This window comes from Salmo salar, chromosome ssa20 (genome assembly GCF_905237065.1).
Source record: "Salmo salar chromosome ssa20, Ssal_v3.1, whole genome shotgun sequence".
Lineage (NCBI taxonomy): Eukaryota > Metazoa > Chordata > Actinopteri > Salmoniformes > Salmonidae > Salmo > Salmo salar.
In genome coordinates this window covers 48,208,293-48,224,175 of record NC_059461.1, presented here as the reverse complement: position 1 = coordinate 48,224,175, position 15,883 = coordinate 48,208,293, and the positions used below count along the sequence as shown (strand labels likewise).

The 15,883-nt window shown below is 44.8% G+C and overlaps 1 protein-coding gene across 1 annotated transcript in view; it reads right to left on the bottom strand.

Moving 5' to 3' along the window:
• Nucleotides 1–1,081: 1,081 nt before the first annotated feature.
• The window catches only part of LOC123729176 (signal-induced proliferation-associated 1-like protein 3), a 99,646-nt gene continuing 84,844 nt past the window's right edge, over nucleotides 1,082–15,883 (bottom strand). Inside the window, exons 14-23 of the mRNA XM_045703378.1 lie at nucleotides 13,782–13,906; nucleotides 8,586–8,701; nucleotides 8,031–8,482; nucleotides 6,966–7,199; nucleotides 6,674–6,836; nucleotides 6,286–6,469; nucleotides 5,802–5,951; nucleotides 5,486–5,612; nucleotides 4,866–4,947; nucleotides 1,082–2,788 (exon numbers count right to left, since the gene is read on the bottom strand). Coding sequence (XP_045559334.1) covers nucleotides 2,645–2,788; nucleotides 4,866–4,947; nucleotides 5,486–5,612; nucleotides 5,802–5,951; nucleotides 6,286–6,469; nucleotides 6,674–6,836; nucleotides 6,966–7,199; nucleotides 8,031–8,482; nucleotides 8,586–8,701; nucleotides 13,782–13,906 — 1,777 coding nt within the window. The 3' untranslated portion in view covers nucleotides 1,082–2,644. The remainder of the gene's footprint in view (nucleotides 2,789–4,865; nucleotides 4,948–5,485; nucleotides 5,613–5,801; nucleotides 5,952–6,285; nucleotides 6,470–6,673; nucleotides 6,837–6,965; nucleotides 7,200–8,030; nucleotides 8,483–8,585; nucleotides 8,702–13,781; nucleotides 13,907–15,883) is intronic.

Genomic DNA, 15,883 nt, shown 5'->3' with positions numbered 1-15,883 from the left:
TAGGAAGAGTCTTGGTGGTTCCAAACTTCTTCCATTTAAGAATGATGGAGGCCACTGTGTTCTTGGGGACCTTCAATACTGCAGACATTTTTTGGTACCCTTCCCCTGATCTGTGCCTCAACATAATCCTGTCTCGGAGCTCTTACGGACAATTCCTTCGACCTTACGGCTTGGTTTTTGCTCTGACATGCACTGTCAACTGTGGGACCTTGTATAGACAGGTGTGTGTCTTTCCAAATCATGTCCAATCAAATTGAATTGACCACAGGTGGACTCCAATCAAGTTGTAGAAACATCTCAAGGATGATCAATGGAAACAGGATGCACCCGAACTGAAGTAAGTCTCATAGCAAAGGGTCCGAATACTTAAGTAAATACATTTGCAACAATTTCTAAAACCTGCTTTCGCTTTGTCATTATGGGGTATTGTGTGTAGATTGATGTGTGGGAAAAAAATAAGTAAATACATTTTAGAGCAAGGCTGTAACATAACAAAATCTGGAAAAAGTAAAGAGGTCTGAATACTTTCCGAATGTACCCTATGTGTTGCTCTTATCTAAACGTAATGTCTCTCGTAAATGGACAGATGTTTTCGAAAGAGCGAGGGCAGGGCTGTGTAGTTTGTTTACTACGTTTGTGTTTTTGTGCCATATGCATGTGAATGTCCACCGATCCAGCCACAAAGGGTTTACACCATATAGGTACATGTCCACACACAAAACAATAAATACAAATAAATAGTACAGTCCTTAAAAGGGGATGTCTGTGAAGGGTCCTGAGAGTAGTGAAGGGAAGACAGGTTTCCAGTTGAGGGGGTTCTTGAAAAGGGGGTCTACGATGACTTAACTGTGCTAGGGGGTTACATTTAATGGAAGGAAAATAGAAATATGGTCCTTCAGCAGTTTCATAATTATAGTAAATGGATGTGGCCCAAACGAGAATTGGAACCCACACCGTTGGTTTTGCCAGCTCCACGCTGCCCTCCATTTATCCCACGTTCATAACAATGGACACAAAGACACACATCTGTAAGAAAAATAGTTTCCGTAGAGAATATAACCAAGCTAGTCAGGAGAAAGTGTACGTGTTGATTTAGTTTAGTGTATTCTTGTCGGATGGACATTTTGTTTGTTTTGAAATGGCCACACGTTTCACAGACCCATCACCACAAGATAAGATAAGTTACTTAAGTTATTTAGCTAGGTCTCACAGTTGTGTATAAATTGTTGAGCTTGATTCTGCAGACACTAGGACTGTTAGCAAAATGTGTGTATAATATCCCTTCATTCTAGCGCACACACACACACACAGCTATTGTACCATGACACAGGTGCTACAGTGTTTAAGAGATAATTTCTGTCTTCTCTAAATGCACACAAATTTGTGTACCAACTGCTAGTACACACAACAGAAACCACTAAATATGATAATTCTACATATGTAAGAAAAAAAAAAAACTGCTTAGATATTTGTAAATACCTTTAACATTGACCGTTAGCCCAAAAAAATTAGATTGAGATACTATCATTGAGTTTATGACACTATATTCTATCTCTGAATGAACAAGATGTCTCATCTTACTAGCGTAGCTGTCATAATACAGCTTGCTCATGACCGAAATGCCCTGTGCCAGCCTATCACACACTCAACAAAGCTTATCAGTACAATATGCATGTGTTCAAGCTATATGTTGAACCACACGGGCAAAACTACAGTACCACGTCTTTTATAAAACACACGTCTCCCAGAGCATTCTGGGAGTTTGGAGTCTTTTTGTTTTGTTTTTGAGCCAGAGCTCGTGTTTGTTTTTGGCTGATTCGCTTCAGGAACAGTATTAGGCCTCTCTGGGTGATCTAGTGTTCTACAGTTCATAACATCTCTCCTCTTTATTGGCTTTTCTCTGACACAGGAGTGTATAAGACTTCAGTTACAAAAATAAAAACCTACAAGCAGGAACAGAGGGAATCACTCTGGGTACACAGGCTGAGAGAGAGTCAGCTTGTGCTGTGTTGGGACTCTTTTAGAGTAAAAAAAATTAAAAAGAATAGGCTTGCCTTCTTGCAGGCTCTTCTGTCTAGGCAATTCGGTTTCAGAAGAGCCAACGGGGATCCATTGATTCTCTGCAGTCCCTGTGTCCGTCCAGCCCAGAGCGAGGCAGGGTTTCTGGTTGTGGGTGGTGCACCACAGAGAGGGTGGCGGCATAACGACAGGTCTCTCTCCCCAGAGCAGGTCAGTGGTGGAGAGGTAGTGCTTCTCTTCTCCCCTACCATCCTACCACTCTAGGAGAGGCAGGAGGGAGATGGTGTGGTTGGAATGTGACAGAAGCAGCAGGCGAGGGATAGAACGTGAGAATGTGTGTGGGGGGGGGCGTTCTTTCCCTCTTATTTTCTTGTACATCATTTCACACACTAACTTCTATTTTCTATTGCCCATGTATTCCACAGTGCCTAACCAGACCCACTAACAAATCCATTCCCTACTCAATCCCAACAGCATGAAACTCACTGTGACTGTCTTTCCACTAAAATCACCTTTACCCTAACCTCTTCCCTTCTCTCCATCGTTCTCTGGCTTAGGTCACAAGTTCTCTCTGCGGATGCTCTTGCACGCTCTCTCCGAGGTCACTTCCTGTGTTCGTGTGAGCTCACTTCCTCTGCGGGGGGTCGGTGAAGAGCAGGCTGAACTTGCGGAGCTGCTCGCTGGCCGAGTGGCTCTCTTCCTGGAGCCGCTGGTTATTCTGCCGCAGGTTAGCCATCTCAGCCAACAGGTGCACTTTGTCCTCCTTCTCCTGAGGGACAGAGCGGGAGGGAATGCGGGGGAGAGACAGAAAGAGAAAGGGAAGAAAGTGTTAATTATCTTGATCTTTTTTTGCATTGGTCTTTTTTTTCTCTCTCCCCAATTTTGACCTCGTCTCATCGCTGCAACTCCCCAACGGGCTTGGGAGAGGCAACGGTGGAGTCATGCGTTCCCCGAAAACATGATTCAACCTAACATGATCCAACCTAACACTGAACCTTTCTTAACCTATTGAGGGTAGGGGGCAGTATTTGCACGGCCGGATAAAAAAACGTACCCGATTTAATCTGGTTATTACTACTGCCCAGAATATACAATACGCATATAATTATTGACTTTGCATAGAAAACACCCCAACGTTTCTAAAACTGTTTGAATGGTGTCTGTGAGTATAACAGAACTCATATGGCAGGCAAAAACCTGAGAAGATTCTGTACAGGAAGTGCCCTCTCTGACCATTCCTTGGGCTTCTTGACTCTTTTTATTGAAAACTTAGGATCTTTGCTGTAACGTGACACTTCCTACGGCTCCCATAGGCTCTCAGAACCCGGTAAAAAGCTGAATGATGTCGAGGCAGCCCCTGGCTGAAAAACATTAGCGCCTTTGGTAAGTGGTCTATCAGAGGACAATGAGACTGAGGCGCGTGCACAAGGCGACCCCATGTTTTTATTTTCTCTCCCTTTGTACTAAAACACGGTTTCCCGGTCGGAATATTATCGCTTTTTTTACGAGAAAAATTGCATAAAAATTGATTTTAAACAGCGGTTGACATGCCTCGAAGTACGGTAATGGAATATTTAGAAATTTTCTGTCACGAAACGCGTCGGGCGCGTCACCCTTCTTTACCCTTTCGGATCGTGTCTTGAACGCACGAACAAAACGCCGCTATTTGGATATAACTATGGATTATTTTGAACCAAACCAACATTTGTTATTGAAGTAGAAGTCCCGGGAGTGCATTCTGACTAAGAACAGCAAAGGTAATAACATTTTTCTTATAGTAAATCTGACTTTGGTGAGGGCTAAACTTGGTGGGTGTCTAAATAGCTAGCCCTGTGATGCCGGGCTATCTACTCAGAATATTGCAAAATGTGCTTTCACCGAAAAGCTATTTTAAAATCAGACACCGCGATTGCATAAAGGAGTTCTGTATCTATAATTCTTAAAATAATTGTTATGTTTTTTGTGAACGTTTATCGTGAGTAATTTAGTAAATTCACCGGAAGTTTGCTAGTTCTGAACGTCACATGCTAATGTAAAAAGCTGTTTTTTGATATAAATATGAACTTGATTGAACAAAACATGCATGTATTGTATAACATAATGTCCTAGGATTGTCATCTGATGAAGATCATCAAAGGTTAGTGCTGCATTTAGCTGTGGTTTGGGTTTATGTGACATTATATGCTAGCTTGAAAAATGGGTGTCTGATTATTTCTTGCTGGGTACTCTGCTGACATAATCTAATGTTTTGCTTTCGTTGTAAAGCCTTTTTGAAATCGGACAGTGGTTAGATTAACGAGAGTCTTGTCTTTAAAATGGTGTAAAATAGTCATATGTTTGAGAAATTGAAGTAATAGCATTTCTAAGGTATTTCAATATCGCGCCATGGGATTACACTGGCTGTTGCGTAGGTGGGACTAGCCCAGAGAGGTTAAAGCGATACTGCCAATATTAACACCCGCCCGCCCGCTTAACCCGGAAGCCAGTCGCACCAATGTGTCGGAGGAAACGCTGTTCAACTGGCAATCGAAGTCAGCTTGCAGGCACCCAGCCTGCCACAAGGAGTCGCTAGAGTTCGATGAGCTAAGTAAAGCCCCACCGGCCAAACCCTCCCCTAACCTGGACGACGCTGGTCCAATTGTGTGCCGTCCTATGGGACTCCCGGGCACAGTCCGGGAACGAACCCGGGTCTGTAGTAACGCCTCTAGCACTGCGATGCAGTACCTTAGACCGCTGCGCCATTCGGGAGGCCGTTTATTTATTACCAGTTTCAATTCTTGCTGTGTCAGTGGTACAGCCATTTAAATTAGCATAGAGTCTAAATGTCTCTCTGGTGTAAACGGTACCTTCTCCAGGTCAGTGTTGAGCCGCTTTAGCATCACCTCTAGGCTGTACAGTCGCCCCGAGAGGTCGTTGGGTACCTCATCCCTGAAAACACACAAAGACATTAACTCACCCTGTCTAATGGGTTAAGTAGCAGGTAGGGCAGACAGGTTTAACAGGTGTGTTCAACAGAACAACAGAGTTTGTGAGGATCGTACAACGCAGCGTGTTAGTTTGGTAAACAAGAGGCAGTTTCAGTGACAGGCTGGTTGTAGTCATGCCCTGAGAAAACACAAGCTGAACAGGCCAGACTGCTTTAACTCAAACACTCCACTGTTTGTTCACTACAGCAGGTGTTCAGAGATCCTTGGTAACTTGTGTAATTACCACAGCTAACCACAGGATGGCACTGCCATTACAGCTCTCTACATGTGACAGGTGAGGTTGACCTGACAAAAGGAAAATGGGAAGTCCAAGTGTAGGCAGTGCTTTTATACACTCAAATATTGTGTTTAGGATTTGGAGTATCAGTGTCAAATAGACAAAACGATCCCCATCTGCTGTAAACACCATGATCTTACATTGTGCGTCTGGTGGCTATGGACCGTGATTGTTTGAGCTGGTGTGTGAATCAGAGACTTACCCGCTGAAGGTGGGGGTAGTGCGTGGAGTCTGAGGTGTTTGGAACTGGACTGGACTGATGATCGGCCGCATGTCTGGAACCCCACCTTGAGGCTCGGTGAGTGAGAATAGAGACACTGCCCTTTGCACTGTAACACACACAGTTACAACGCTGCATTTCCCCCTTCGCAATCAGCTACCAATCAACAAAGGCCTGCCCCCCCAGGGACCAGCTATCTGAACACACACACACACACACACACACACACACACACACACACACACACACACACACACACACACACACACACACACACACACACACACATCACACTCACCCTCGTAGGCCTTGGCAGCATTGACCAGGCTGGCCCACTCCAGGCCACAGGCAGTGTCAGGCAGGGGTATGAGCCCCGGGTCCAGCCTCCTCAGGGGGGGAACCTTATCCCTCACCTCTTTCAGAGACAGCTCCGATGCAGACATAGGCACTGGCCAGCCAGGAGGAGGGCAAGAAGGTCAAATTAACTAAAGGCTTAGCAGATGAGCATTCATGACGACGTCGCATGATAAACTTTTCTTCTTGAAAGTCACGCATCTTGAAAACTTGACGGCTGACATGCAAAACATTTTTGGGACAGTATACAAAGTGGACTAATTAAAGAAACGCCAAAAGATGGTTTTTGAGTGGACTATTCCTTTAAAAGTAGCACATAAATGACTCCTTGAATAACTATAACTGAGCTCTGTGCCTTCTTGACATACCATAATTAGGTACGGATACAATGAAGTGAGAAGGTAACATCAAGCTGTGGCCCCACTCACCCTTCTTGTTGGGCATGTGGCTGGCAGAGTGTGCGTGGCGTCGGGTGGGCAGGGTGCAGGTGAACAGCAGGTCGCTGGGAGTGCCCTGGTCAAACAGGGGGGCAGAGTTGGCATAGCTGGCATCCCTGCGCCCGCTGCACAGAGACTCGTCTGAGAAGGTGCGCTGAAGAGTGCGCCGAGGAGACTGAAAAGAGAAGGGAGGGAGGTTAGTCGTGGGGTAGTATGTTTGTGTGTGAGCAAGTGGTAAGGTTTGGGGTGTGTATGTGTAAAATAGTGTGTTGTGTAATGTATGTGTGTGGGCGTGTGTGTGTGTGTATACATGTACTGTGTTTGTGTGGGTGTGCATGTGTACTGTGTGTGTACTGTGTGTGTACTGTGTGTCCCTCACCATGTCTCTTTGTGGTATCTCGCCAGGGCTGTCCATGATGATGAGTTTCTTCAGGTCGTCCTCGACGGTGCTCTTGTGGGATCTCCGTGGAGACCGCAGGTCCCTTAGCGACGCTCTGAGACGGGGCTGTCCGAACACGTTCTTAGAATTCACGTCCACCTGCCTGAACACACACAGAGCAGCAATATAGGTTAAATACAGCAACAAGTTATCACACCGAGCGTGGCTTAACACAGCGGCGTGACGCTTGACTTTTGTGTTGGTGGTGTAGAAAACTGGTGCACACACTTACTTCTTGCTGCTGTTGCTGTCAGAGCAGTAGGTAGTGGGTATGTTTGAAGGGGAGGGGGCATTGTCGTCTGGTTGCCAGGGGCCCAGCCTGTTCTTGCTGCATAAGGCCTTGGGGGCGGAGCTGGAGAGAGGGGTGGAGCTGAGTATAGCAGAGTTGGGCGTGACTGTGGCGGCTCGGACCGGTCGCGATTTCTCTGCTGCAGGGGTCTTGTAACCCTGGGGTGTGTAGCAGGCCCTGTGACGACACACAGACACACGCTCAAATCCATAAAGCGATCTCTATCTATTTACATGCATAACAAAGTCAATATCAGTGGTGCATAGGTTTTAGAGATACACACATGCTTGAATTGATGGATCGATTCAGGGTGAGATCCATAACACAGACAACAAACCACACGTCATGCAGAACAGCTGCTGGTGGAATTCACTTCTCAAATCCCCTTGGTCTCCCAACTAAATTCCACCAAATTCCAACCAACATCTGTTAGTGCCACAGAATGATCCGTGAATATCCCTGACCAGCTATCATGGCTTTCTCTGGACATCATCCATCAAACCATCCACCTAATCACTCGAGCAACCATTCATCTACAACTCTCAATACCTCCACCCATCCATCTTACCACTCACACACACACACGTCTCTATCCCCATTTGCTAAGGTCCTGTACCACAGTTTAGACCACATGCCTGGACGTTACGTGTTGCGTCCCACTGTGTGTTGGGTGCCTCTGTGTGTCAGAATGCCAGTGTCCTGTCCTGTTCCCTGAGTGACTGGGTATAGACTGGGGGTCTAATTCCCCTATAGGAGTAGCTGGACTCTCTAAATATGTGTCTATATGTCTGTAGGGCAGGGGTGATACATCTGGCCCATACATGCCTCCCATAGGGATTAAACACTTGTGTGTTTTGGTATGTTCAGTATGAGGGGTGGGATGCCTGTGTGGACCAAGCATACCGTTCCTTCTCCTCCCCTTTCCACTCTCTTTCCTCTACTAAAAGCCAACCAGAGCTTGACTGTATAAGTGCTAGCAGTGTGTGTGTGTTTTTGTCTCTCCCCTACCTGGGTTGTAATGAGTCTGGCTTCTCCACGTTGGATCCAGGAGGGAAAGTGCGTGTGCGGTATCCTTTGTTCTGATTGGCAGGTAATACAGGCGATGACTGCAGTCTCCGCCCCTCGACTACATTGCCCCTCGCCTCAGAGAGCTCCTGCAGGCCGCTATTATAGGTTGCTGAACAGTGCAGGGGCTTCTGTGATTGGCTGGACTGGTTTCCGTGGCATGCGCCAGGCTTGGTGTTGTAGAGGGTGGGGGCGTCGATGCCGCTGTCGCTGGACCCGCCCTTACTGAGGGGGTCGGGGTCAGGTTCGGCCAGGTCGCCTAGGTAACCCCGGGACCCCCCCGGGCCTCCTCTCTCCCCCCCAGCCCCGTCGAACCAGCGCTCGTCACTGTGGCTGCTGGACGCGTTACTAGAGAGAGTGTTACTGCTGGAGTGGCTGGAGTACTGGGTCTCACCCTACAGAGAGAGGGATGAGGTGAGAGAGAAAGAGACGGTAGACACACAGAAAAGCAACAGGCAGAAAATCTCTGGAAATAAAAAGATGACAGTTATATCTGACCTTTGAGTGTCTGTTGGGGGAGTCTTTCCCTGGGATGTCCTGTCGGGTGGGTTTCCTCTGCCCCCCTCCTCTTCCTGGCCTCCGAGAGGATGAAGCTGGGACATGCCATAGGGGCTCTGGGCAGAAAACACACACCCACCATTACACATTACTCATCACATGCCTAATGTAATGACAGGTGCGGTATTTAGGCCATATATGTATGTCTGGTCACTGGGTAATACAGTGTACTGGGGTAGTCAGTATTCAAGACCCTTTTCTGATGGATGTCCAACTCAGTTCGATTTGGAGCCACTCCAATTCACTGTCTTTAATCCGGACTCTTTATTTATGTGTGTACGCATATGTACAGTTGAAGTCGGAAGTTTACATACACCTTAGCCAAATACATTTAAAGTCAGTTTTTCACAATTCCTGACATTTAATCCTAGTAAAATCCTTGTTTCATCAGACCATAGGACATTTCTACAAAAAGTAAGATCTTTGTCCCCATGTGCAGTTGCAAACCATAGTCTGTTTTTTTATGGCAGTTTTGGACCAGTGGCTTCTTCCTTGCTGAGCGGCCTTTCAGGTTATGTTGATATAGGACTCGTTTTACTGTGGATATAGATACTTTTGTACCGGTTTCCTCCAGCATCTTCACAACAGGTCCTTTGCTGTTGTTCTGGGATTGATTTGTACTTTTCGCACCAAAGTATGTTCATCTCTAGGAGACAGAACGCGTCTCCTTCCTGAACTGTATGACGGCTGCGTGATCCCATGGTGTTTATACTTGCGTACTATTGTTTGTACAGATGAACGTGGTACCTTTCAGGCGTTTGGAAATTGCTCCCAAGTATGAACCAGACTTGTGGAGGTCTACAATCTTTTTTCTGAGGTCTTGGCTGATTTCTTTTGATTTTTCCCATGATGTCAAGCAAAGAGGTACTGAGTTTGAAGGTAGGCCTTGAAATACATCCACAGGTACACCTCCAATTGACTCAAATTATGTCAATTAGCCTATCAGAAGCTTCTAAAGCCATGACATAAATTTCTGGAATTTTCCAAGCTGTTTGAAGGCACAGTCAACTTAGTGTATGTAAACTTCTGACCCACCGGAATTGTGATACAGTGAATTATATGTGAAATAATCTGTCTGTAAACAATTGTTGGAAAAATTACCTGTGTCATGCACAAAGTAGATGTCCTAACCCACTTGCCAAAACTATAGTTTGTTAACAAGAAATTTGTGGAGTGGTTGAAAAACGAGTTTTAATGACTCCGACCTAAGTGTAACTTACGACTTCAACTGTATGCATGTATGTACAGTACCAGTCAGAAGTTTGGACACACTCATTCAAGCAGTTTTCTTCATTTTTACTATTTTCTACATTGTAGAATAATAGTGAAGACATCAACACTATGAAATAACACATATGGAATCACATAGTAACCAAAAAAGTGTTAAATCAAAATATATTTTAGATTCTTCAAAGTAGCCACCCTTTGCCTTCATGACAGCTTTGCGCACTCTTGGCATTCTCTCAACCAGCTTCATGAGGAACCCATTTCAATTAACAGGTTTGCCTTCTTAAAAGTTAATTTGTGGATTTTCTTTCCTTCTTAATGCGTTTGAGTCAATTCCTTGTGTTGTGACAAGGTACATTTCAAGAAAGTTTCTTCAAGTGCTAAGACGAAACTGGCTCTCATTAGGACCGCCACGAGGCTTTGAGGCAAGTAACACCGAAACATGCATGAGAGCATCAGCTGTTCCGGACGACTGTGTGATCACGCTCTCCGCAGTCGATGTGAGTAAGACTTTTAAACAGCTCAATATTCACAAGGCCGCAGGGCCAGACGGATTACCAGGACGTGTACTTCGAGCACGGGCTGACCAACTGGCAAGTGTCTTCACTGACATTTTCAACCTCTCCCTGTCTGAGTCTGTAATACCAACATGTTTCAAGCAGACCACCATTGTCCCTGTGCCCAAGAACACTAAGGTCACCTGCCTAAATGACTACCGCCCGTAGCACTCACGTCTGTAGCCGTGAAATGCTTTGAAAGGCTGGTCATGGCTCACATCAATACCATTATCCCAGAAACCCTAAACCCACTATAATTTGCATACCGCCCCAACAGATCCACAGATGATGCAACCTCTATTGCACTCTACACTGCCCGTTCACACCTGGACAAAAGGAACACTTATGTGAGAACGCTATTCATTGACTACAGCTCAGTGTTCAACACCATAGTGCCCTCAAAGCTCATCACTAAGCTAAGGACCCTGGGACTAAACACCTCCCCCTGCAATTGGATCCTGGACTTCCAGACGGGCCGCCCCCAGGTAGTACGGGTAGGTAACAACATAACCTCCAAGCTGATCCTCAACACGGGGGCCCCTCAGGGGTACGTGCTCAGTTCCCTCCTGTACTCCCTGTTCACACATGACTGCACGACTCCAACGCCATCATTAAGTTTGCCCATGACACAACAGTGGTCGGCCTGATCACCGACAATGACAAGACAGCTTATAGGGAGGAGATCAGAGACCTGACCGTGTGGTGCAAGGACAACAACCTCTCCCTCAACGTGATCAAGACAAAGGAGAAGATTGTGGACTACAGGGAAAGGAGGACCGAGCACGCCCCCATTCTCATCGAAAATTATAATAATTTTGCACGGCCAATTTTTCAGTTTATTTGTTAAAAAAGTTTGAAATATCCAATAAATTTCGTTCCACTTCATAATTGTGTCCCACTTGTTGATTCTTCACAAAAAATTACAGTTTTATATCTTTATGTTTGAAGCCTGAAATGTGTCAAAAGGTCGAAAAGTTCAAGGGGGCCGAATACTTTCGCAAGGCACTGTAAACTCAGCAAAAAAAGAAACGTCCTCTCACTGTCAAATACTTTCGGCAAACTTAACATGTGTAAATATTTGTATGAACATAAGATTCAACAACTGAGACAAAAACTGAGGCCTCGGTGTAATGCTCATTCCTTCGACGATAAACTCAAATCCGATCGTCACCCCTGGTGAGACAAAACCCCAACTCGCCAGTGAAGAGCACTTTTTGGCAGTCCTGTCTGGTCCAGCGACCGGGGGTGTTTGTGCCCATAGGCGACGTTGTTGCCGGTGATGTCTGGTGAGGACCTGCCTTACAACAGGCCTACAAGCCCTCAGTCCAGCCACTCTCAGCCTATTGCGGACAGTCTGAGCACTGATGGAGGGATTGTGCGTTCCTGGTATAACTCGGGCAGTTGTTGTTGCCATCCTGTACCTGTCCCGCAGGTGTGATGTTTGGATGTACTGATCCTGTGCAGGTGTTGTTACACATGGTCTGCCACTGCAGGGACGATCAGCTGTCCGTCCTGTCTCTCTGTAGCGCCGTCTTAGGCGTCTCACAGTACAGACATTGCAATTTATTGCCCTGGCCACATCTGCAGTCCTCATGCCTCCTTGTAGCATGCCTAGGGCATGTTCACGCAGATGAGCAGGGACCCTGTGCATCTTTCTTTTGGTGTTTTTCCGAGTCAGTAGAAAGGCCTCTTTCGTGTCCTAAGTTTTCACAACTGTGACCTTAATTGCCTACTATCTGTAAGCTGTTAGTGTCTTAACGACTGTTCCACAGGAACATGTTCATTAATTGTTTATGGTTCATTGAACAAGCATGAGAAACAGTGTTTAAACCCTTTACAATGGAGATCTGTGAAGTTATTTGGATTTTTATGAATTATCTTCGAAAGACCGGGTCCTGAAAAAGAGACATTTCTTTTTTTTTTTCTGAGATTGTGTTATTTCATATTGTTGATGTCTTCACTATTATTCTACAATGTGGAAAATAGTAAAATAAAGAAAAACCCTTGAATGAATAGGTTACATACATACATACATACATACATACATACATACATTTGAAGTCAGAAGTTTACGTACACTTAGGTTGGAGTCATTAAAACTAGATTTTCAACCACTCCACAAATTTCTTGTTAACAAACTATAGTTTTGGCAAGTCGGTTAGGACATCTACTTCGTGGATGACAAGTCATTTTTCCAACAATTGTTGCCAGACGGATTAATTCACTGTATTACAATTCCAGCGGGTCAGAAGTTTACATACACTAAGTTGACTGTGCCTTCAAACAGCTTGGAAAATTCCAGAAAATGATGTCATGGCTTTAGAAGCTTCTGATAGGCTAATTGACATCATTTGAGTCAATTGGAGGTGTACCTCTGGATGTATTTCAAGGCCTAAGAAAGAAATCAGCCAAGACCTCAGAAAAAAAAATTGTAGACCTCCACAAGTCTGGTTCATCCTTGGGAGCAATTTCCAAAGGCCTGAAGGTACCACGTTCATCTGTACAAACGATAGTGCGCAAGTATAAACACCATGGGACCACGCAGCCGTCATAACGCTCAGGAAGGAGACACCTACTGTCTCCTAGAGATGAACGTACTTTGGTGCGAGAAGTGCAAATCAATCCCAGAACAACAGCAAAGGACCTTGTGAAGATGCTGGAGGAAACAGGTACAAAGTATCTATATCCACAGTAAAACGAGTCATATGTCGACATAACCTGAAAGGCCACTCAGCATGGAAGAAGCCACTGCTCCAAAACCGCCATAAATAAGCCAGACTACAGTTTGCAACTACACATGAGGACAAAGACCGTACTTTTTGGAGAAATGTCCTCTGGTCTGATGAAACAAAAATAGAACTGTTTGGCCATAATGACCATTATGTTTGGAGGAAAAAGGGGGAGGCTTGCAAGCCGAAGAACACCATCCCAAACGTGAAGCACGGGGGTGGCAGCATCATGTTGTGGGGTTTGACCCAAGTTAAACAATTTAAAAGCAATGCTACCAAATACTAATTGAGTGTATGTAAACTTCTGACCCACTGGGAATGTGATGAAAGAAATAAAAGCTGAAATAAATCACTCTCTCTACTATTATTCTGACATTTCACATTCTTAAAATAAAGTGTTGATCCTAACTGACCTAAGACAGGTAATTTTTACGAGGATTAAATGTCTTTGGCTAAGGTGTATGTAATCTTCCATCTTCAATGTATGTATGTATGTATGTATGTATGTATGTATGTATGTATGCACACACACACACACACATAGAGTTACCAGCCTATCTATATGCGTGTGTGTGTGTCTGTGCTCTGTATGTTTGTCTACATACATGTGTTTGTTTGTGTACCTGTCTTGCAGCGCTCCATAGTGCTTTCCTGGCTCGTGAAGCCCGAGGAGGACTCTCCACTAGAGGTGATGTCCAGACTGAGATGAGGTTCGTAGGCCAGCAGGGGACGCTGGGCTGAACCGTACCTACACAGATAAGAGGAACAGAAAGGTTACACAGACACACAGACGACACACACGGGCTGGGCGGTATACCATATTTTACTATACACCATTATTCATGCCCGGGCCGGTTTGGGTTTTTACTTTGCCTTTCACAACGGTATTTCAATGTTTGGTTTGTTAAATGTGAGACACCACTCCAGCGAGTCTGTTTTTATAGTTTACTCTGTTTGCTACTTGAGACGTCTCTCCCTCTCCTCCCGCAAAAGATTTTTTATGCAAAAAAAAAAAAAAAAAAGGTTAACAGAGTACTAGCGAATTCCCATAGCGGACGCTAGCTAAATACAAACAAGGCATAAGCTAAATGCAAGGACAGACAACCAAGGTCATGAAGTTATAGAACTATCTCAAAAGGCTAGTCCCACTTGATCCAGAAGCAGGTTGATTGTCTCTGCTGTGACCAAGAAGTTTGATATTGCAAGCTAGCCACCTAACGTTATAGCTAGCAAGTTAGCTAACCAAATGCATAGCTGGAGCCCTTAGCTGGAGAAAATATATTTGGCACATCTTAAATAGTTAACTTATGGTTATATGATATTTGCCTGGCAAACATTTGTAGTGAATTTCAAGTAGAACTTGATCACCTCTCTTGTGCTTCTCAACAGTTTATCGACACATTTTCTCCACATGCTCTTCATAAACAAAGTTACCATGTGAATGGCTGAATTACATGTTTCGTTGTTGAATAAAATGAAAATAGAAAATCACCCTCTGTACTTCAAAATACACCTGTATATACGGTATACTGCCCAAGCCTGGTCAAAAAATGGAAAAATATTGGGATATGATATTTTGGCCAAACCGCCCAGCCCTAACTCACGCACCAACACGCAAGGTTACACACAGACTCGGGTGAACATACAGGTAGACAAAAAAGTGTACAGCATACACACACACACACACACACACACACACACACACACACACACACACACACACACACACACACACACACACACACACACACACACGCACACACGCACACACGCACGCACTAGGGCGGACCCCATTTAGTCGACTGATTGATCGTTTTTTTTGTTGAGGAGCACAAGACACCTGTGTGATTCACGCCTGTCTCAGTGGACTAATCCATTGCGGAGGCCACAGGGACGGCACAGTCCATCACTAAGACAGTGGTCACCAACCTTTTCGGAGTCAAGTTCACTTTTGCAGTCAAAAAGCAAGCCGAGATCTACCGCTCTGATTCTTTTTTTAAACATGACTTAAAAAATGTAACATTAAGCTAATAAAAACAGTTCTGTAGGAATGAGATTTGGGCAGTAGGCCTAATACATGATCACAGCATATAGGCTATATGCCTGGCCTGCCAATACTGTTATTCTCAGACCAGATTATATTTCAAAACTTAAGCTTGATAACAAAATATAGCAGTTGGTGTAGCACTTGCAAGGCCATGCAGCCCATAAATTGAAATATTTTTATTTTATTTTTATTTTACTGGACTGATGGTACTTGCACCTGATGGTCATGGTGCTTTCAAGACAATTGGGAACTCGGTGGGAAAAAAAAATAGGTCAAATCATGACGTTAGTGATCTTCAGGTCGGAAAGTTGGAGCTCGAGAAAGACATCAAAGTTGGATGACCGCTCAAAATGATTTTCCCCCAAGTTCCCAGTTGTCTTGAACGCACTGAAGTCGGAGATTTCTGAGTTCCCAGTTGTCTTGAACGCACTGAAGTCGGAGATTTCTGAGTTCCCAGTTGTTTTGAGCATGGCATTAGTCTCAGCGCAGGGGACAACGTCTTCCATCTGATGGCTAAACTCGAGTCGCACCGCATTCCTATGACCAGAGAAAGTGAAATATTCCTCAATATTAAAATAGATACGACGAGCTGCTGCTAATAATAATAAAAACGCAGGGCTATCGATACACTTCTCTACTAATTTCATTGCTGCGGCAGCGCGAATGGAAATACCGAAA